This window comes from Caretta caretta, chromosome 24 (assembly GCF_965140235.1).
Source record: "Caretta caretta isolate rCarCar2 chromosome 24, rCarCar1.hap1, whole genome shotgun sequence".
NCBI classification, from domain to species: Eukaryota; Metazoa; Chordata; order Testudines; family Cheloniidae; genus Caretta; species Caretta caretta.
Genome location: NC_134229.1, coordinates 7,225,318 through 7,246,724, shown reverse-complemented (window position 1 = coordinate 7,246,724; position 21,407 = coordinate 7,225,318). Strand labels below are relative to the sequence as shown.

The 21,407-nt window shown below is 45.9% G+C and overlaps 3 protein-coding genes across 3 annotated transcripts; all 3 read right to left on the bottom strand.

The window, feature by feature from the left end:
• Nucleotides 1-506: 506 nt before the first annotated feature.
• Nucleotides 507-5,355, bottom strand: LOC142070043 (immunoglobulin kappa light chain-like). Its single transcript, XM_075123009.1, has 6 exons — nt 5,319-5,355; nt 4,713-5,042; nt 3,592-3,903; nt 2,871-2,993; nt 2,413-2,459; nt 507-1,537 (listed from the first exon to the last, which is right to left on the bottom strand). The coding sequence occupies exons 1-6, from the start codon at nt 5,353-5,355 to the stop codon at nt 1,442-1,444; spliced, it is 945 nt and encodes a 314-aa protein (XP_074979110.1). The 3' UTR covers nt 507-1,441.
• Nucleotides 5,356-8,406: 3,051 nt separating this feature from the next.
• LOC142070042 (immunoglobulin kappa light chain-like) lies at nt 8,407-16,303 on the bottom strand. Its single transcript, XM_075123008.1, has 6 exons — nt 16,264-16,303; nt 12,151-12,504; nt 11,402-11,703; nt 10,783-10,915; nt 10,126-10,172; nt 8,407-9,424 (listed from the first exon to the last, which is right to left on the bottom strand). Exons 1-6 carry the CDS (start codon nt 16,301-16,303, stop codon nt 9,329-9,331), a joined length of 972 nt encoding a protein of 323 aa, XP_074979109.1. The 3' UTR covers nt 8,407-9,328.
• LOC142069957 (uncharacterized) lies at nt 15,762-20,363 on the bottom strand. Its single transcript, XM_075122802.1, has 6 exons — nt 20,212-20,363; nt 19,651-19,980; nt 18,785-19,096; nt 18,028-18,150; nt 17,567-17,613; nt 15,762-16,704 (listed from the first exon to the last, which is right to left on the bottom strand). Exons 1-6 carry the CDS (start codon nt 20,246-20,248, stop codon nt 16,609-16,611), a joined length of 945 nt encoding a protein of 314 aa, XP_074978903.1. The 5' UTR covers nt 20,249-20,363; the 3' UTR covers nt 15,762-16,608.
• Nucleotides 20,364-21,407: the final 1,044 nt, after the last annotated feature.

Below are 21,407 nucleotides of genomic sequence, written 5' to 3'. Positions count from 1 at the left end.
CCTTGGAAGCCAGTTCCAGAGCTGAACTCCCCTGAGAGTTAGAAACTTTTTCCTACCATTTAACCTAAATCTCCCTTGCTGCAGATTAAGCCCACAACTTGTCCTGCCTTTAGTGGAAATGATCACCATCCACCATATTTTGAAGGTGTGCGTGCAACACGTTCCGTTTCAGAGGAGCAGCCGTGTTAGTCTGTATTCGCCAAAAGAACAGGAGGACTTGTGTCACATTAGAGACTAACCAGTTTATTTAGGCATAAGCTTTCGTGAGCTACAGCTCACTGCATCGGTTCTGTGTAACACATTGGCTGTAGCATCCACCAAAAGAAACGCAGATGCTAAGTTAGATAGAAAGGGCCAGATTCTGCTCTCAGAGACACCGGAATGAATTTGGAGTAACTCCAGTGAGTGCAACAGAGCTCCTACAGATTTACACTGCTGTAAACCAGAGCAGAATTGGGCCCAAAGAATTTAAGAGGTCACCGTTCTTATTACACAACAAAGTGAGATTGATGCATTGAACAGGTAAAAGAGGCAAAACAAACATCACTAGTGGGGTTGCCGTCTGTTTTTAATGAGTGACAGTTCGAATGACAGCTTGAACAACAAGTTGTGATGTAAACAGGCAGCGCGTGCAGGCTCAGGGCCTAGGAGAGCTCCAGTCACCGATAACGTGTTGTTCTCGTTAGATGGCGCAGAGGGGCTGGCCCATGGGGCTCCATGAATCTCGCCCATGGGGGAAAGCAGCAGCCTGCAGAGGAAGCACTGGAGTAGCAGCTCCAGCCCTGGCCTGGGAAGAGATTCTCATCCCTCCCAGCTCCTCCCGCATCCATCCTTCCCCTTCCCAATCCCACGGCACGTCCATGTAACCTTACTGCAAAGGGAGCATGCGCCTGCTGAGGATCAGGGGAGTTGGGAGCTGTGGCGTAGACAGGGGCTGCACGTCCCCTCTGCTGGCTTCTGCCATCTGGCCTGACTCTTTGTGCAGGGAAGCTGCAGCCGTTCAGCTGCATCCATGTCCCTCTGCAGAGAGAGGGAGGAGGAGGAGGAGGATGAGGATGATGATGATGAGGAGGAGGAGGATGATTGTATTACCATAGCACCCAGGAGCCCCAGTTATGGACCAGAGCCTCTCTGTGCTAGACGTTGCACAAAACATAAGACAAAGAGACACTCCCTGCCCCAAAGAGCTTCCAATCTAATACACAAGTGATGTGTAAGGTCATCTACACCATGATGCCTTTATACCCCAAAAGGAGATTTCCCACCTGATGAGGCTAGACCCTGTGGGGATCTTCTGAGCTTTTTATTCTAAACAGAGAAGTGGAAAAAATACAAAAAGAAAGGAGACGGAGACAAACAGAGGCTTCTTCCAGCTGCTATGTCCAATCAGCAGAGAACCAGCCATCGGTTCCCACGTGTGGATTTCCCTGCGCTTGACAGTTCAGGGTTTTACACGTTTCCCTCTGGCCGGTCGCTGCAACGTGCTCCCGTTGCGATTCCGTGAATCAAAATCCAGATGAGCGTATAAGATTCCACCCTGTTTGGCAAGAGTTAGAAAAATTAGCCACCGCCTTGCAAAATGAAGGAGGTGATCAGACAGAGCTGAGATCAAGCTTGACATAACTGAACATACAAGCGAGTTTAGCCTTGTGGAAAATTCCCTCTTATCTTGGATTCTCCTGCTTGTCCTCTAAATTGTATGTGTTCAAAACCATCACTGGATTCTGTCTTTAAGAACTCACCTGCTGATCATATTTTGCCAGATCCAAACCCCATATAAATGGACAGTCTCCTATTGAAGTCAGGGAGCTTTGGATCAGGCCCACAGCACCTTGCACTGGAAAATCTTCATGCACCTAACGAATATAATTTCTTATCGCTCTTTATCTTTAAAATGTCAAAAATGTTCCCAGCTGCACACAAAAACCCTGTAAAGAGTATGGTCAGTAACAATAGAACATTAAAGTTCTCATCATTCTTGCGCAGTTAATCTTCTTATCCATTTTTTGCACATGGGGAAACTGAGTCACAGAGCAATAAGTGACTTGCCCACTATCCCACAGTAAACTGGTACCAGAGGTAGCATTAAAGCTCCTTGCTCCCCTTCTGCAACTCCAACAGCTAGATCTCACATTCACCTTCGCTTCAAGATCAATCTGTTTAAGTATGAAATCTATGAAGTTGGACTGAGGGACTAGAAATGGCTGAGAGAAACTGACACTCTGAGTACATGTTCTTGACCTGAAGAGGGGCTCTGTGTAAGCTCGAAAGCGTGTCTTCCTCACCAAAGAGTAGTTGGTCCAATAAAAGTTATTACTTCACCCACCTTGTCTCTCTAATATGGGACCAACACGGCTACAACAAACACTGCACACGTTGATTTAGATAGAAACAGTCTGTAAAGAGCCGTACCTGGGGCTCCTCGGAAGCTGGGGGTGCTGAGACCCTGGGCTGGAATCCTGGAACAAACAAAGACAACAGTCAAAGTTCCTCTTCCACGGTCACTCCCCCAGCTGTAGTTACTGACTAATGGTGCATCCGAGCTCTGGGTGCGCAGGGCACCTCCATGATGGCACATGGAGAGGGGCTCGTCAGACAGGCTAGTGTCTTTGTGAGCTATAGACAAGGTGCCTGGGCCAGGGGCAGTAGAAGCCTTTCTACATCGCTCCCTTTGTCACGGAGAACAAAGCCATTCTCCCGACACAGAACATTCAAGTTTCGGAAAACAAACATTCAGAGATTAGTGTCGGCAGTTGTGACATTTGCAGCGTGTTCGTGTGTTGGACGGGAGAGTTGCAGTCCCCAGTAGCAAGCAGGGGAGCAGGATTTCTCTCCGTGGGAGAGTGTCTGGGCTGGGCTGTGTTTATTACCTAGCGTGGAAGGGCAGAGGGTCCAGACGAGGCTCAGAGACACCACCAGCAGTAGCAGACCAGCTCCAGTCGCAAGGGGCACAATGTAAAGTGAGCACTCCCTGGCAGGGGCTGTGGAGGAAGCTAAAAACCAGACACAAGTAAGTGGCTGACTTGAGCCAAGAGGGTCGTGATGCCACCACATCCAGCTCTCCCCTCCTGATCCGCATTTCACCACAGGCCTTAACCCCTAAGGAGAGAGGCGACAGGAGCCTTCAGCACCTTTCACCCTCTGTATTGCCCCCTTTCCCTTAGGCAAATTCTTTCCCCTGTAATCAGAATCTTCTCTGGACCTTTTGCCATCTACAAAATCCTCACTCTAGGTCTCTCCTCACCTCATCGCCTCCCCATCACTTTGCATATCTCACTGGAACACATCTCTCTTCTCAAATGCCTCTGAATTCCCCTTTACTCCTGGTATTTATTATTACTTAACTCTTTACAGTGCTTTATATGGACAGTCTGGGTGAAAGCCCCCTTAGAGATAAGAGCTACATTGTCTTGTGATCCCTGTAATGTCTCACGTGACTTTTCCCCAAATTCTCTAGAGAAATTCTAACTAAGACATAGAATATTACAGCTTTCTGTGATGGAAAGTTACGTAGAAGGAGCTCTGACTGTGGCCACTTCACCCCTATTTCACATCTGAGTCTCCCTTGGTCTCAGATATAGTATCACTCACCTGCAGAATATCTGGTACTTTTCTTCACACTGTTGCCGGAAGAGTTGAATTTGACTTCACAGGTGAAATTCTTCCCACTGGTCCAGGTGTCCATGGGGACGCTGATGTGATTTATGAGAGTTAAAGATCCATCCTTGGCTTTCAATGAGCGCGTCAGTCCCTGTTCCTGCAGCTCCCCCGAAACACTCCAGGAAACATGGACTGGGCTGGACACTCCATGGATCACACAAGCCAGATTTGCTGTCCCAATGACTTGACTGCCATGTGGAAATGGAACCAGAAGCATCACCCAGCTGGTGTTGGTATAACTGTCTGAGCAGAAGGAGATGGCGAATTCAGTGTGATGATCAAATGAGCTGCAGTCTGATTAAAGGTATTAATCTTTCACTCAGAGAGACAAGGTGGGTGAGGTAAAACCATTCATTGGACCAACTTCTGTTGGTGAAAGACAAACTTTCAAGCTGCCACAGAGCTCTCCTTCAGGTCTGGGAAACGTATTCAGTGTCATTTTCCAGATCTAAAGAAGAGCTCTGTGTCAGCAAGGAAGCTCGTCTCTCTCACCAACCAAAGTTGGTCCAATAAAAGCTATTACCTCACCCACCTTGTCTCTCTCATATCCTGGGACCAACACAGCTCCAACAACATTGCGTATCTGTCACTAAGACATGAATTCAAAAGAACAAATCTATTGAAGAAGGAAATATTAAATCACCACACAACCCCTAACAAGGATACAGCGCAATACATAGCTGCACTACCTAGAAGGAAAATTGCAAACAATTTTATAAATTTTATAAACTTTTCATTAAATCAAAATATTGTTTCATGCAAACATAACTCTTTGGTTAGCAATAGTCCCAACCTGGGTGCCCTGAACAGTCACAGAGAAACTTCAATTTTGGCACTTTCAGGTTTCACACATATATTTTACAACTATAAATGTTGTTATATTCCTTCTATACCCAGAGCATTCAACATTTAGGTGATATTTCTGGCTGAAAGCATGCTTTCATTTGAACCATTCATCAATAGCTATGGTATCTTGTCACATTTTAATGGGAACATGAAATACGCTTTATCTATCAGTTGTTAGTCTCCTTAAACAAGCTATGGTTCCTTACCTCCAACAATCAGCGTGGATCCATTCCCAAAAATCAGGTAGCTGCTGTATCTATATGCACAGTAGTAAATGCCAGACTCAGTCTTTTGGACGTTGCTGATTTCCAGTGTCGAGCTGTGTGTCTCATGTTTGCAAGCAAATTTACTTACATTTTGATCATCCAAACAGCTCTTAATGCAGGTGGGTTTCTCACCTTCTCTTCTCAAATACCATAATATGCTACTTCCTCCCTCCAAGTTTTCTGTGGAAGAACACTGGATCTTTGCGTTGTCACTAACTTCAACAAACTGGATCCGCTGAGTCTGGTGCAGAAATAACTGCACGTCCAGTACTGGAGAAATATAATATTGTTCTAGTCAGTGTCTGTCAGGTCTCCAACTGTCACACATGGAATGGATAGCTGAGCAAAAGAAATTACTTAATCTGCTAATATTTATTCTCTGCATCCCAAATGCTTAAAAAGCGGCTGTAACTTTATACAAGTGAATGGAAATGCAATTAATATCCAGCAAAAGTTTCAAAACATATCATAGATAGAGTATTCAATTGTAGTGTCCTACTGTCAAGGCTGTTTTCCCAATTCCAGAGCTTAATGCAGAAGTTTTACCTAAGGAAGATAAAAGCAGATACTCGGCAAAGATCATGTTCATAAAAATAGTAGGACAAAATCCTGACCCAGTGGCCCAAAGGCTGACGCCGACTGCACTGCTGCAGTGACTGGGTACAGTGTCTTGGTCATTTCCAGTGAGGGACGCCTCCGAGGAGGATGTGCTGTGGTGATGGGTGGGCTAAAGACTCTGCAGAGGCTACAGCATTTCTTGTAGATTTTCTCTGCCGTCTAGTGGCACAGGGATGTAAATAATAATTCGGAATAATTAAATGTCCAGAATATGGATGATGTAAATAAACAAACCCACATGAGTTCGGAGCACAAGCCCCATTGACTTTCAAAGGAAAATGCTCCTAAACCACTTAGGGCCTCTGACATTCCCAACGTAAATCTCTCCTCAGCCTTCCATGTTTGGTTTATTGTAGCACAGTTCTTGGTGGCACAATGCAGACATGTAACGGTTGTTGTCTTGTCTTGTCTTGTCTTGGAGGACTGTTAACCGCACTGCAGATCATGAAAGCTCTGGCATGTGTGAGAAAAAAAGACAACATAAGACACGATTTTCAAAATAGTCTTAGTCCCATTTCCAAAAGTGACTTTGGGCCAGATTTGCAAAGGTATTTAGGTGCCTATAAATGCAGACAGATGCCTAGTGGGATTTTCATACCTGGCTAAGAGGGTTGGGTGCCTCACTCCTACTGAAGTCAATGGCAGTTAAGCGCCACCCCTTGAGTCTAGCAATAAACTGGTTAAAATTAACTGAACGGGGCTGCTTAGAAAGCTGCGTCTGGCTGCACAAAGCAGGGAGAAAGAAATAAAGTGTATCTGTCAATGTCCCTTCTGAAACACCTGACAACAGAGGGCAATGTGGGCTAGTGATTAGAGCAATTGGCTCAAAAAAGAATAGAATCCCTGGGTGCCTTGGCCATGTCTCCGTAGCCCGCACCCCACTTGTGAGGCTGCTCTGGCTGGCTGCAGCTCCCCTGGATCGATCTGTCACAAACCCCTTCCAGGCAGCTCTCTAATGCTGGGGACCATCTTCCATTTTCCTTCCATTTCCCTCCCCTGCCTTCCTCCCTCCCATGGTTGGGGAGCGACCTGGGCTAAATCCCACAGTCCCTGACTGAGGGAATGTTAAGTGGAAGCAGGTGTTTAAAGGATGACTGGACTGGCCAAGATTCTGCCTGATTTCTAGCAAAGGGCATTATTCACAATTACACAGCTTCCCCTTTGCACCAATGTAAAGAGGAGTTTAGAGGAGCATAAATTACACTCACACCCACTTCCAGGCCCCTGTGCGTTACCGTGGTGGAAAGGGGCTTAGTGCAAATGAGAATCCAGTCCCCAGGGTCGCTGTTAAGGGGTTGTCAGCGGTGGTACAGATAAGACCATAGAAATCATAACGCTATTCAAGCACAATGTCTCCCCAGCTCAGTTCCTGTAAGGGCCTGTTATCACCCTCCCAGTAACACGGACTGACAATGGTACAAAGCCCTATTTACTGCTCTAGGGTTCCCAGCGAACATGCTTTACAATGTACAGTGCTTTAGGGAATGGAAGGTAGGAGCTGAGCCTAACAGCAGCTGAGCACCCACCACTCCCCTTGACTTTACTCAGCGTTGCGGTTGCCCAGCAAGTCACAGGAAGTGCCTCAGCACCATGCAGGATTGGGCCCGTACAGTGTAAATAGAAATCTCTTCATATACTGTGGGGGTAAAGCGGGGCAGCCGTTTGACAGCCCCACAGCAGCCCTGCGCAGTGCCTTAGGGCAGGAAGTGAAAAGGTGCAATGTAGCCAACTGCAGCGACAGGAGCAATTTTACACTCTTGTAATTACCAGGCCTGGGCAGAAAATGGATTTCATTTCAAGAGACTGAAACATTTTCCTCTGTCGGTACAAAAAGTCAAAATCTCAAATCATTTCTTCAACCAAAAATCATTTTCGGTTTGGGTGAAAGGCAGCATTTTGTTTTAAGAATTTTGAAATGTTTCCTTCCAATTTTGAACATATACATTTTTGACCAAGAAAAAGTAAATTTTTTTCCACTATAATTAGTGTATATTTCTAAGCAAGATGTCTTTTTGAACTGGACAACCAGAATGTTTCATTTTGAAATTCTGAAACTTTTTTATCAAGTAAAAATATTAATCAAAACTGACCCTTTCCCTATGGAAAATAAATCTTCAGTTCAACAAATGGGTATTTTTTGATAAAGAAATGTTTCTTCTAAAGACTCCTGACCAGCTCTTGTAATTACCCACAGGGGAAGTTGGCCAAGGAACGAGAGCCAGATACTTTTATCTTGCTGAAAGCATCCTCAGTGACTTCAAGTCACCATTCATTCAAGACCTCAGTTTGAAGTCACAATGGAAATCTGGGCCCTCCTGCAGCCCTGTTAGTCTCAGTACTCAGGGTAACATAAGATCAGATTCAGGCCCTTATTCATTCATTTTTGATTGGCACTCGGAGAATCATAGAAATGTCAGACTGGAAGGAACCTTGAAAAGTCATCCAGGTCCTGCCTCAGCACAGGGGTCTGGACAAGTAAACCTGGACCATCCTGGACACGTTTGTCTAACTTATTCTTAAAATCCTCTATTGTGACGGGGATTCCACAACCTCCCTTGGACACCTGTTCCAGAGCCAAACTCTCCTTAAAGTTACAAAGTTTTTCCTAACATCTACCCTAAATTTCCCTTACTGCAGATTAAGCCCATTACTTCTTTTCCAGACTTTAGTGGACAGCTCTTACCATAGTTGAAGATGTGTGTGTAACAAGTTCTGTGTAACGCATTTGTTGTATCATCCACCAAGAGAAACACAGTTGCTAAGTGGGATAGACAGGGCCAGCTTCTGCTCTCAGAGACTCTGGAGTAAATCCAGAATAACTCCACTGGCTGCAACAGAGCTCTTCCAGATTTACACTGCTGTAAACCAGAGCAGAATCTGGCCCAAAGAATTTAAGACATCACCTTATTTATTACACAATAAGCTGAGCTTGATGCGTTGAACAGATAAAAAAGGCAAGACACACAAACATCAATTCTGGGTCTTTTTAATGAGTGACAGTTTGAACGACAGCTTGACCAACAACAAGTTGTGATGTAAACAGGCAACGCATGCAGGCTCAGGCACCAGGAGAGCTCCAGTCATTGATAACGTGTTGTTATTAGATGGCGCAGAGGGGCTGGAACATAGGGCTCTGTGGATCTCGCCTTTGGGGAAAACCAGCAGACTCTAGAGCAGCGTTTCTCAGCCTTTTGGGTACCAGGGACCACCTGGCTGCCTTCCTAAACTGTGTCAGGGAGATCTCAGGGACCGGCACTGGTCCACAGACGGGTCGTTGAGAAACACTGCTCCAGAGGAAGCACTGGACTAGCAGCTCCAGCCCTGGCCTGGGGAGAGATTCTCACCCCTCCCAGCTCCTGCATCCATCCTTCCCCTTCCCAATCCCATTGCACGTCCATGTAGCGTTTCTGCAAAGGGAGCATGTGCCTGCTGGGGGCCAGGGGAGCCGTGGCATACACTGGGGCAGCACATCCCCTCTTCACGCTCCTGCCACCCGGCCTCACTCTGTGCAGGGCAGCTGAAGCCATTCAGCTGTGTCTGGATCCCTGTGCAGATGAGAGGAGGATGAGGATGATAATGATTGTGTTACCATAGCACCCAGGAGTCCTGGTTATGGACCAGGGCCCCATGGTTCTAGGCGCTGCACACAAAACAAAGAGACAGTCCCTGCCCCAAAGAGGTCCCAATCTAATACACACGTGACGTGTAAAGTCATCTTCACCCTGATTCCTTTATAATTATATCCTAAAAGGAGATTTCCCACCTGATGAGGCTGGAGTCTGTGGGGATCGTCTGAGCTTTTTATTCTAAACAGAGAAGTGGAGAAAATAAAAAAGAAAGGAGACGAAAACAGGCAGAGCCTTCTTCCGGCTGCTACGTCCGATCAGCAGAGAACCAGACATCAGTTCCCACGTGTGGATTCCCTTGCATTAGACAGTTCAGGCTTTTACATGTTTCCCTCTGGCCAATCGCTGCATCGTGCGCCCGTCACGATTCCGCGAATCAAAATCCAGATGAGCGTATAAGATTCCATCCTGTTTGGCGACAATTAGTAACATGAGCCATCTCCTTGTAAAATGAAGGGACACAAGCTGAGACAGAACCGAACATCCAAGTGAGTTTAGTCTGATGAAAAATCCCATCTCATCTCTGATTCTCCTGCTTGTCCTGTTAGCTGGGCGTGTTATCAGAATGGAAACCAGCGCTGGATTCTGAATTTAAGAACTCAGCTACTGACAATATTTTGCCAGATCTAAACCCCATGTTAATGGACAGTCTCCTATTGAGGTCACTGAGGTTTGGATCAGGGCCACAGCACCTGTCACTGGAAAATCTTCATGTGCTTTGCAAATATAATTTCTCAAAGTTCTTTATCTTATAAGTGCCAAAAATGTTCCCAGCTCCACACAAAAACCCTGTAAAGGGCACAGTCAGGAACAATAAAACATCAAACTTCCCATCACCCTTGAGCAGTAAGTCTAGTTATCCATATTTTACACATGGGGAAACAGTCACAGAGCAGTAAGTGACTTCCCCACTATCCCACAGTAAATTGGTACCAGAGTTAGCAGTAAGGCTCTTTGCTCCCTTTCAACTACTCCAACAGCTAGATCTCGCTTTCACCTCCTCCTTCCAGAATAACCAGTTTAATTACTAAATATATGAAGTTGATGGATTAGAAATGCCTGAGACAGACACGTTGATTTACACAGAGACAGTTTGCAAAGAGCCGTACCTGGGGCTCCTCGGAAGCTGGGGGTGCTGAGACCCTGGGCTGGAATCCTGGAACAAACAAAGACAACAGTCAAAGTTCCTCTTCCACGGTCACCCCCCAGCTGCAGTTCACTGACGAGTGGTGCATCCGAGCTGTGGGTACCCAGTGCACCACCATGCATGGCACGTGGATAGAGGCTCATCAGACAGGCTAGTGCTCTTTGTGAACTATAGACAAGGGGCAGTAGAAGCCTTTCTACATCGCTCCCTTTGTCACGGAGAACAAAGCCGTTCTCCCGACACAGGAAATTCAAGTTTCGGAAAACAAACATTCGGAGATCAGTGCTGGCAGTTGTGACATTTGCAGCGTGTTCGTGTGTTGGACAGGACAGTTGCAGTCCCCAGTAGCAAGCAGGGGAGTAGGATTTCTCCCTAAGGGAGATGGTCTGAGCTGGGCTGGGCTAGGCTCATCAGCTCCCTTTGTCACGGAGAACAAAGCCGTTCTCCCGACACAGGAAATTCAAGATGCAGAAAACAAACATTCTGAGATCAGTGCTGGCAGTTGTGACATTTGCAGCGTGTTCATGTGTTGGACGGGACAGTTGCAGTCCCCAGTATTAAGCAGGGGAGCAGGATTTCTCTCAGTGGGGGAGTGTCTGGGCTGGGCTGTGTTTATTACCTAGCGTGGAAGGGCAGAGGGTCCAGACGAGGCTCAGAGACACCACCACCACCAGCAGACCAGCTCCAGCCGCAAGGGGCACAATGCAATGTGAGCACTCGCTGGCAGGGGCTGTGGAGGAAGCGAACAAACAGACACAAGTAGGTGGCTGACTCGAGCCAAGAGGGTCGTGATGCTACCACACCCAGCTCTTCCCTCCTGACCCCATTTCACCACAGGCCTTAACCCCCGAGGAGTGAGGCTACAGAAGCCTTCAGCACCTTTCACCCTCTGTGTTGCCCCCTTTCCCACAGGTGAATTCTTTCCCCTGTAATCAGAATTTTCTCTGGACCTTGTGCCATCTACAAAATCCTCCCTCCAGGTCTCACCTCACCGCCTCTCCATCACCTTGCATATCTCTCTGGAACACATCTCTCTTCCCAAATGCCTCTCAATTCCCCTTTACTCATGAGATATATTATTTTTTAAGTCTATACAGTACTTTATACGTACAATCTGGGTGAAAGCTGCAGTAGAGATCTGAGCTACGTAGAAGCAGCTCTGATTGTGGCCACTTCACCCCTATTTCACATCTGAGTCTCGCTTAGTCTCAAATATAGTATCACTCACCTGCAGAATACCTGGTACTTTTCTTCACACTGTTGCCGGAAGAGTTGAATTTGATTTCACAGGTGAAATTCTTCCCACTGGTCCAGGTGTCCATGGGGACGCTGATGTGATTTATGAGGGTTAAAGATCCATCCTTTGCTTTCAATGAGCGCGTCAGTCCCTGTTCCTGCAGCTCCCCAGAAACACTCCAGGAAACATGGACCGGGCTGGACACTCCATGGATCACACAGGCCAGATTCGCTGTCCCAGTGACTTGACTGTCACGTGGAAATGGGACCAGAAGCATCACCCAGCTGGTGTTGGTATAACTGTCTGAGCAGAAGGAGGTGGCAAATTTAGTGTGAACTTCAGTGGGACTCCCGCTGTGAGTAAGAGCTCCCAAGTGGGAGTGAGAGGTTCATCGCTTTGCCCCATATATAAACATTTCATTAACTCAACATATAGTTTCATGCAGTCGTGGCTCTTAGGTTAGAAATATTCCTCTCGTGGTTGCTCTGAACAGTCATAGAGAAACTTCAATAATTTAATTTATTTTTGGCACTTTCAAGTTTTAACATTTTTACTTATAAAATGTATGTGTATTATATCCCTTCTGTACCCATAGTATTTCATGTTTAGCTGAACTGTTTGCATTAAAGCATTCTTTCCTTTGAACCATTCATCAATAGCTATGGTATCTTGTTTCATTTTAATAGGAACATGAAATATGCGTTGTTAACCAATTATTAGTCTCCTTAAACAAGCTATATGGTTCCTTACCTCCAACAATCAGCGTGGATCCATTCCCGAAGATCAGGTAGCTGCTGTATTTATATGCACAGTAGTAAATGCCAGACTCCATCTTTTGGATAGTGCTGATTTCCAGTGTCGAGCTGTGCGTCTCATGTTTGCAAGCAAATGTACTTTGATTTTGATCATCCCAACAGTGCTTAATGCATGTTGGTGTCTCACCTTCTCTTCTGAAATAGCAAAACACCTTCCATCCTCCTCCTTTCAAGTTTTCTGTGGAAGAACAGTGGATCTTGGCGGTGTCATTAACTTCAACAAACTGGATCCGCCGAGTCTGGTGCAGAAATAACTGCACTCCTAGCACTGGAGAAATAAAATATTGTTCTAGTCAGTGTCCGTCAGGTCTCCAACTGCCACAGATGGAATGGATAGCTCAGCACTAGAATTTATTTAATCTGATAACACTTGTGCTCTGCAGCCTAAATGCTAAAATAACCTGCTATTAAAATGCAGCTAAAGCTTGAAAACATATCATAGTTAACACTGGTGTCCTACTGAAGAGGCTGTTCTCTCAATTCCAAAGCTTAATGCAGAAGTTTTACCTAAGGAAGATAAAACCAGATACTTGGCAAAGATCATTTTCATTAAACAAGTAGAACAAAATCCTGACACACTGGCCCAAAGGCTGATGCCCAGTGCACTGATGCAGTGACTGGGTACAGTGTCTTGGTTATGTCCAGTGAGGAACGCCTCCAAGGAGGGTGTGCTGTGGTGATAGATACTAGAGGGGTGGGTTAAAGAGGCTACAGCATATCTTGTAGAATTTCTCTGCATTGTAGTGGCTCAGGGGTGTATTATAATAATTGAGAATAAATTTAAACATCCAGAATATGGATCATCTATAGAAACAAATCCACATGACTTCAGAGCACAAGTCCCTTTGACTTTCAAAGGAGAATGCTCCTAAATCAACTAAGGTCTTCTGAGACTCCCAATGTAAGTCTCTGCCCAGTCTTCCATGTTTGGTTTAAGGTATCATCTTTCTGGGTGGTACAACACAGATATGTAATGATTGTTTGGCATCTTGTCTTGGAGGACTTTAATTGTACCTTAAATCATCACACCGAAAGCTCTGACATCTGAGAAATAAGACAATGTGGAATGCAATTTTCAAGAGTACAAGTCCCATTCTCAGCAGTGACTTAGGGCCAGATGGTCAAAAGTATTTCAGTGCCTATAAAGCAGAGAGGTGCCTCGCGGGATTTTCAAACATGGCTAGGTGGGTTAGGAGCCTCACTCCTACTGAAGTCAATGGAAGTTAAGGGCCTCCGCTTGGATCTAGCAATAAACTGGCTAAAACCAACCTGAACGGGGCTGGTTAAAAAGCTGCGTCTGGCTGCACAAAAAGGAAAGTGCATCTATCAGTGACCCTTCTGAAACAGCTGACAATAGAGGGCAACATGGGCTAGCGAATAGAGCCATTGGCTCAGAGAAGGCCAGATTCCCTCGGTTACTTGTCCACGTCTCCTTAGACCCTACTCCATTTTCTGAGACTGGACTGACTGGCTGCAGCTCCACTGGCAAAGGGGGGATCGATCGGTTACAACCCCCTTCCCAGCAACGCTCTAATGCTGGGGACCATCTACCTTCTTCCTGCCTTCCCTTTCACTCCCTCCCTCCCATGGTTGGGGCATGACCCGGGCTAAATCCTGCAGTCCCTGACTGACGCAGTGTTACGTGGAAGCAGGAGATTGGCCTGACAAAGGACGACTGGACCGGCCAAGATTCTGCCTGATTTCTAGCCCAAGGGCATTACTCACAATTACACAGCTTCCCCTTTGCCCCAATGGAACGAGGAGTTTAGAGGAGCAGAAATTACACTGACAGCCACTTCCAGGCCCTTGTGCTTTACCATGGTGGAAAAGGGCTTAATGCAGATGAGAATCAGGTCCCCAGGCTCGCTGTTAAGGGGTTGAATGTTGTCAGTGGCAGTACAGATGAGACCATAGAAATCATAACGCTATTCAAGCACAAAGTCTGCCCAGCAAAGTCCCATATAAAAGAAAGCGCCTGTTATAAACCTCCAAGGAACACTGACTGACAACAGCACAATGCTTTATTTACTGCTCAAGGGATCCAAACACAATGCTTTACAATGTAAATTGCTTTAAGGAACTGGACTTAGGCACTGATCCTAAAAGCAGCTGAGCACCCACCATTCCCCTTGACTTTGCAGAGTGTTGTGTCTGCCCAGCACATCACAGGAGGTGCCTCAGCACCATGCAGGATTGGGCCCTTATTCTGTGTATAGAAATATCTTCATGCACTGTGGGGGTGGAGTGGGGCAGCTGTTTGACAGCTCCACAGCAGCCCTGCACAGTGGCTTAGGGTAGGAAGTGAAAAGGAGCAATATAGCCAACTACAGCTACATTATACACTAATGTAATTACCAGGGCTGGGCAGAAAATGGATTTTCCATCCCACACAAATTTTCAAGATATTGAAAACTTTTCCTGTCATGAACTAGGATGAAATAATCAAAATCTCAAATATTTTCCTGGAAAAAAAATCATTCTGGGTTTGGATGAAAGGAAGCGTTTTGTTTTAATAATTTTGAAATGTTTCCTTTCAATTATGACCATATAAAATTTGGACTATGTTAAATTTTATTTCAGCAATAACTAGCTTAAACTTCTAAGCAAGGCGTCATTTTGAATTGGAGAACTGGAAGGTTTCATTTGTCAATTTTGAAACTTTTTGTAAAGTCAAAAAATTCAAAGCTCACCCTTTTCCTATGGAAAAAAAACCCACTACATTTCAACAAGTGGGCATTTTCTGACAAAGAAATGTTCCTTCTAAAGACCTGACCAGCTCTCATAATTACCCACATGGGAAGTTGGTCAAGGAACCAGAGCCAGCTGCTCTTGTCTTGCTGAAAGCATCCTCAGTGACTTCAAGTCACCATTCATTCAAGACCTCAGTTTGAAGTCATAATAGAAATCTGGGCCCTCCTGCAGCCCAGTTGGGTTCAGTACTCAGGGTAACCTGAGATCAGATTCAGGCCCTTAGTTATTCATTTTTATTGGCATTCAGAGCATCATAGAAATGTCAGGCTGTAGGAGAAGTTGAAAAGTCCTCAAGGTCCTGCCTCAGCATGGGGGTCTGGACAAGTAAAGCTAGGCCATCCTCACAGGTGTTTGTTCAACCTGCCAATGACGGGGATTCCACAACCTCCCTTGAGAGTTAGAAAGTTTTTCCTACCATTTAACCTAAATCTCCTGTGCTGCAGGTTAAGCCCATAACTTGTCCTGCCTTTAGTGGAAATGAAGAACAATTGATCACCATCTGTCATGTTTGAAGGTGTCTGCGTGCAACAAGTTCTGTGTAACACATTTGTTGTATCATCCATCAAAAGAAACACAGATGCTCAGTGGGATAGAAAGGACCGGATTCTGCTGTCAGAGACACCGGTGTAAATCCAGAGTAACTCCACTGACTGCAACAGAGCTCCTCCAGATTTATACTGCTGCAAACCAGAGCAGAATCTGGCCCAAGGGATTTAAGAGGTCATCTTTCTTATTACACAATAAGCTGAGCTTCATGCATTGAACAGGTAATAAAGACAACACAAACCTCACTAATAGGATTGTCGTCCCTTTTTAATGAGTGACAGTTCGAATGACAGTTTGAACAACAGCAAGTTGTGATGCAAACAGGCAGCGCGAGCAGGCTCAGGCACCAGGAGAGCTCCAGTCATCGGTAACGTGTTGTTCTCGTTAGATGGCGCAGAGGGGCTGGCGCATGGGGATCTGTGAATCTCGCCCATGGGGGAAAGCAGCAGCCTGCAGAGGAAGCACTGGAGAGCAGCTCCCGCAGTGGCCTGGGAAGAGATTCTCATCCCTCTCAGCTCCTCCCGCATCATCTTTCCCCTTCCCAATCCCACGGCACGTCCATGTAACCTTACTGCAAAGGGAGCATGCGCCTGCTGATGATCAGGGGAGCTGGGAGCTATGGAGTATACAGGGGCTGCACGTCCCTTCTGCCGGCTCCTGCCATCTGGCCTCACTCTGTGCAGGGGAGCTGCAGCCATTTAACTGTGTCCGGGTCCCTAAACAGATGCAGGGAGGATGATGATTGTATTACCTTTCCTTCCAGGAGCTCCAGATATGGACCAGGGCCCCATGGTGCTAGGCGCAGAACAAACACAGAACAAAGAGACAGTCCCTGCCCCAAAGAGCTTCCAAACTAATATACAAGTGACGTGTAAAGAAAGTCATCTACACCATGATGCCTTTATATCCCAAAAGGAGATTTCCCACCTGATGAGGCTGGACCCTGTGGGGATCTTCTGAGCATTTTATTCTAAACAGAGAAGTGGAGAAAATAAGTACAAAAGGCGACAGACAGAGCTTTCTTCCGGCTGCTACGTCTGATCAGCAGAGAACCAGCCATCAGTTCCCACGTGCGGATTCCCCTGCATGAGACAGTTCAGGCTTTTACACGTTTCCCTCTGGCCAATGGCTGCATCGTGCGCCTGTTGCGATTCCGTGAATCAAAATCCAGATGAGAGTATAAGATTCCATCCTGTTTGGCGACAGTTAGTAAAATTAGCCTCCTCCTTGTAAAATGAAGGGATGTAGAGTGAGACAGAATTGAACATCCAAGTGATTTTAGTCTGATGAAATATTCCCTCTCATCTCTGATTCTCCTACTTCTCCTACAAATTGTGCGTGTTATCAGAATTGAAACCAGCGCTGGATTCTGATTTTAAGAACTCAACTACTGACAATAACTTGCCAGATCCAAACCCCATACAAATGGACAGTCTCCTACTGTGGTCAATAAGCTTTGGATCAGGTCCTTAACACCTTTCACTGGAAAATCTTCATGTGCTTTACAAATATAATTTCTTATCGCTCTTTATCTTTTAAATTCCAAAAATGTTCCCAGCTGCACACAAAAACCCCGTAAAGGGTATGGTCAGTAACAATAGAACATTAAAGTTCTCCTCATTCTTGCGCAGTAAGTCTAGTTTTTATGTATGGGGAAACAGAGTCACAGAGCAGTAAGTGACTTGCCCACTATCCCACAGTAAATTGGTACCAGAGGTAGCATTAAAGCTCCTTGCTCCCCTTCTGCTACTCCAACAGCTAGATCTCACATTCACCTTCGCTTCAAGATCAATCAGTTTAAGTGTGAAATATATGAAGTTGGACTGAGGGATTGGAAATGACTGAGAGACACATTGACTGACACTCTGAGTATGTGTTCCAGACCTGAAGAGGAGCTCTGTGTAAACGCTAACATGTGTCTTCCTCCCCAAGAGTAGCTGGTCTAATAAAAGATATTACCTCACCCACCTTGTCTCTCTAATATGGGACCAACACGGCTACAACAAAAACCGCACACATTGATTTAGACAGAGATCGCTTGTAACTTGAGGTACCTGGTTCTCCTCGGAAGCTGGGGGTGCTGAGACCCTGAGCTGGAATCCTGGAACAAACAAAGACAACAGTCAAAGTTCCTCTTCCACGGTCACTCCCCCAGCTGCAGTTCACTGATGAGTGGTGCATCCGAACTGTGGGTGCTCAGGGCACCTCCATACATGGCACCATGATAGGGGCTCGTCGGAAAGGCTAGTGCTCTTTGTGAGCTATACACAAGGTGCCCGGGCCATGGGCAGGAGAAGCCTTGCCACATCGCTCCCTTTGTCACGGAGAACAAAGCCGTTCTCCCAACACAGGACATTCAAGTTTCAGAAAACAAACATTCGGAGATCAGTGCTGGCAGTTGTGACATTTGCAGCGTGTTCATATGTTGGACAGGACAGTTGCAGTCCCCAGTAGCCAGCAGGGGAGCAGGATTTCTCTCTGCGGGAGAGTGTCTGGGCTGGGCTGTGTTTATTACCTAGTGCAGAAGGGCAGAGGGTCCAGACGAGGCTCAGAGACACCACCAGCAGCAGCAGACCAGCTCCAGCCGCAAGGGGCACAATGTAAAGTGAGCACTCCCTGGCAGGGGCTGTGGAGGAAGCTAAAAAACAGACACAAGTAAGTGGCTGACTCGAGCCAAGAGGATCGTGATGCCACCACATCCAGCTCTTCCCTCCTGACCCCATTTCACCATGGGCCTTAACCCCCGAGGAGTGAGACGACAGGAGCCTTCAGCACTTTTCTCCCTCTGTTGTGCCCTTTTCATTAGGCCAATGATTTCCCCTGTAATCAGAATCTTCTCTGCACCTTCTGCCATCTACAAAATCCTCCCTGTAGCTGTCTTCACCCCTCTCCACGAAACAGCTCTCTGCACCTAAGTGCCTCTGTTCCCTTCTCCCTCTGATACTAGTCATTATTTAACTTGGTAGGGTGCTTATAGCTATGGTTGGCGTGACAATTTCTATTGAAAATCACTGTCTGTGAGCACTGCAATTCCCCTTTCCTCCTTTCCCAAAATTCTCTGCAGATCTGCCTGCTCCTACATATTAGCAAACACTTCACAACTTTCTCTAATTGCAAATTACATTAAAGAAGCTCGGACCATAGGTACTTTGAACGTCTAATTACCGTCATAATCATCATAGCGCCTCGGAATCCCAGTCATGGACCAGGACCTCACTGGACTATCTATCTGACTCCCCTCTACTCCCAGAAGCTAATATAAAATCACTCACCTTCAATATACCGGGCAATTTTCTTAACGCTCTTGCCAGAAGAGTTGAATTTAACATCACAGGTGAAATTCTTCCCACTGGTCCAGGTGTCCATGGGGACGCTGATGTGATTTATGAACACAAAGGAGCCATCCTTTGCTTTCAGCGAATGCATCAGACCCTGTTCCTGCAGATCCCCAGAAAAACTCCAAGAAATTTGGACTGGGTTGGAAACTCCGTGGACCACGCAAGCCAGATCAGCCATCCTGGGGGAGAGGAGGCCATGGGGAGATGGAGCCAGAGTCAGCACCCAACTGCTGGTGGTGTAACTGTCTGAGCAGGAGAAAGCACAGAGCTCAGTGTGATGCTCAGCTGAGCAGCAGTTTGATTTAGGGGGTTAATCGTAGAAGATGAAAGTAGCTCAAAGGATAAATGTGTTTTACAATAGAAAAATATGAAGAAACTGAAAAATGAAATGATATCCAGACCAAACTAAACACATATTTGCACTTAGCAGAAGGGAAACTTTGTGCTATTTTAGGAACTGATGCAGTCCTAAGAACATTTCCTAATTGCAAAGTATTGTGTCATTTGAACATGGCTCTAAGGTTTAAAATATTCCCAGCTTGTGCCCTGAACAGGAAGAAGACAGAAAATCTTCAAGAGTTCATTTTCACTATTTGCATATTTTATTTGTGCAAAATATATTTTTCTGTTCTTTCAGCAACCAAAGTTTACTCGCTTCTTTTGGATTCAGACAGTCTGTCTTCTAACAATTCAATCTTTGATAAACTATCACACCAGCTTTTAACATTTTAACATGCACATGAACTATGTCTGCATTGTCATTATATTTCATTTCTAACCATTTAGTTCTATTTCCTTACCTCCAACAATCAGGGTGGATCCGTTGCCAAAAGTCAAGATGATGTACAAATCGGTACAGTAATAAACCCCCGAGTCATTCCGTTGGGCATTGTAGATTTCCAGTGTCAAGTTGTGTCCTTCCGATATGCAAGCAACTTTATTTACATTTTGATTATCTGAGCATCTCTTAATTAACATGGGGGCCTCACCTTCCCGTCTCCTGTACCACTGAGCTGTTATACCTCCTGCTAAAAATTGTTCTTTGGAAGAGCACTGGATCTTCGCTGTATCATTAATGTTCACAAACAGGAACGACTCAAGTTGGTGCAAAAATAACTGCACTTCTACCACTGCAGGAATAAAGAGGGTGTGTTGTTAGAGTCAATTTTCAGCCAGTCACGATCTGCACAAAATAAACTGAATTGTTCAGAATTAAAACAAAAGCACAAATGCAACAAGATTACATTGTGCAAAAGTAAATGGAAGAGCATCCTAAGCTATCAGACATCATGAAAGCCTTATTGAAAAGGTTCCTTTTTCAATTCTAAAGCTTAATGGTATGACTAAAGCAAAAGCTTTACCCAGCAAAGAGAAAAGCAGATATTTGGTGAACAGCATGATTGTTACAAACAATATCCTGAACGATGAAATCTAAGAGTTTCTGTCTGGTAAGCTGCTCAAGTGCAAAGGGTCCAACATCCTGGTCGGAACTGCTGAGGGGGTTGTGCTGTGGTGATAGATGCTTTTCACCGAGGCTTCTTAAAGAACCCTTTGGGGACAATCTATTTCTTGTCAGCTGTTGCTGCATTTGATTCAAATATGGTTATATTAGAACAATTCAGAAGAACGAAATAACCATTAGGATGTGGCACAATGTAGAATATGCATGAGATAGTTCAACACAGAACCATGTCTAGTGCGGAGACAGCAGGTACCAGGGCTCCCTGAGGGGTCAGACTGCTGTATATGACACTGGCTAAAGGTGCGATTCTGTAGACCGCATTGTACCCTGCTGCCTATTGCAAATGATTTTCCCAAGGGATCAGCATCCCCCATTGCGGCCAGATTTTTAAAGAGCCCAGCTCCCATATAGACACTTAACAAACGGCACAATTTTCAACTGTGCTCATCCCCCAGCAGCCCCCACTGGCACACTTGTGGCTGGATTCCCAAGAGATGAGCCTCCAATGGGCGTCTAACGAGCCGAGCACTTGTACAAATCTGGTCCTTATTGAGGTGCCGAAGGGTGCGTCCGCACTGCAGCTGGCAGGGTAGTTCCCAGCCCGGGTAGACAGACAAGCGCTAGCTCTGGTCTAGCTAGTGTGGTGAAAATAGCAGAGTGGCCATGGGCCGTGGCTCGGGCCAACTCTACGAGTTCGTGTCCAGGAGGTCGGGCAGAATTGAACTTGGGACGTCAGCCCGAGCTGCCACCTGGGCCGCCGTGGCCACACCGCTATCTTTCAATGCACTACATTGAGCCGCTACTCCCCCAGCTGCAGTGTAGACATCCCCTAATTGGGAGCTGGGCTCTTCTGGAAGTGTGGCCCCAGCCGCGGGTGATGAACAGCTGAGAAACGGGCTTCTCCCTGCTGCCTCAGTATTTTATCCCCGCTGAGCCTTATTGCTTGACAACACGATACTGAACGGTAATTTAGGACCAGATTCTCAGCTGGTGTAAATCAGCAACGATCCATCGAAGGCAATGAACTGATGCTGATTTACACAAGTTGAGAATCTGGCCCTTGGAGTTCTAAGTGAATCCTGAATGCTCACAGTG

What these genes read in the sequence shown, in the direction of transcription:
- LOC142070043 (XM_075123009.1), bottom strand. Translation starts at nt 5,355, where the DNA reads ATGATCTTTGCCGAGTATCTGCTTTTATCTTCCTTAG. An exon ending in ATCCACGCTGATTGTTGGAG is followed by an intron (nt 3,904 to 4,712) that starts GTAAGGAACCAT and finishes CCTTCTGCTCAG; the next exon opens with ACAGTTATACCAACACCAGC. An exon ending in CCTCTGCCCTTCCACGCTAG is followed by an intron (nt 2,460 to 2,870) that starts GTAATAAACACA and finishes TGTTTGTTCCAG; the next exon opens with GATTCCAGCCCAGGGTCTCA.
- LOC142070042 (XM_075123008.1), bottom strand. Translation starts at nt 16,303, where the DNA reads ATGGGGCCCTGGTCCATATCTGGAGCTCCTGGAAGGAAAG. An exon ending in TGGAGCTCCTGGAAGGAAAG is followed by an intron (nt 12,505 to 16,263) that starts GTAATACAATCA and finishes GACACTGACTAG; the next exon opens with AACAATATTTTATTTCTCCA. An exon ending in GTGTGAAGAAAAGTACCAGG is followed by an intron (nt 10,916 to 11,401) that starts TATTCTGCAGGT and finishes CCTACTTGTGTC; the next exon opens with TGTTTGTTCGCTTCCTCCAC.
- LOC142069957 (XM_075122802.1), bottom strand. Translation starts at nt 20,248, where the DNA reads ATGCTGTTCACCAAATATCTGCTTTTCTCTTTGCTGG. An exon ending in AATTGCCCGGTATATTGAAG is followed by an intron (nt 18,151 to 18,784) that starts GTGAGTGATTTT and finishes TCTGTTTTTTAG; the next exon opens with CTTCCTCCACAGCCCCTGCC. An exon ending in CAGCTTCCGAGGAGAACCAG is followed by an intron (nt 16,705 to 17,566) that starts GTACCTCAAGTT and finishes GTCGCCAAACAG; the next exon opens with GATGGAATCTTATACTCTCA.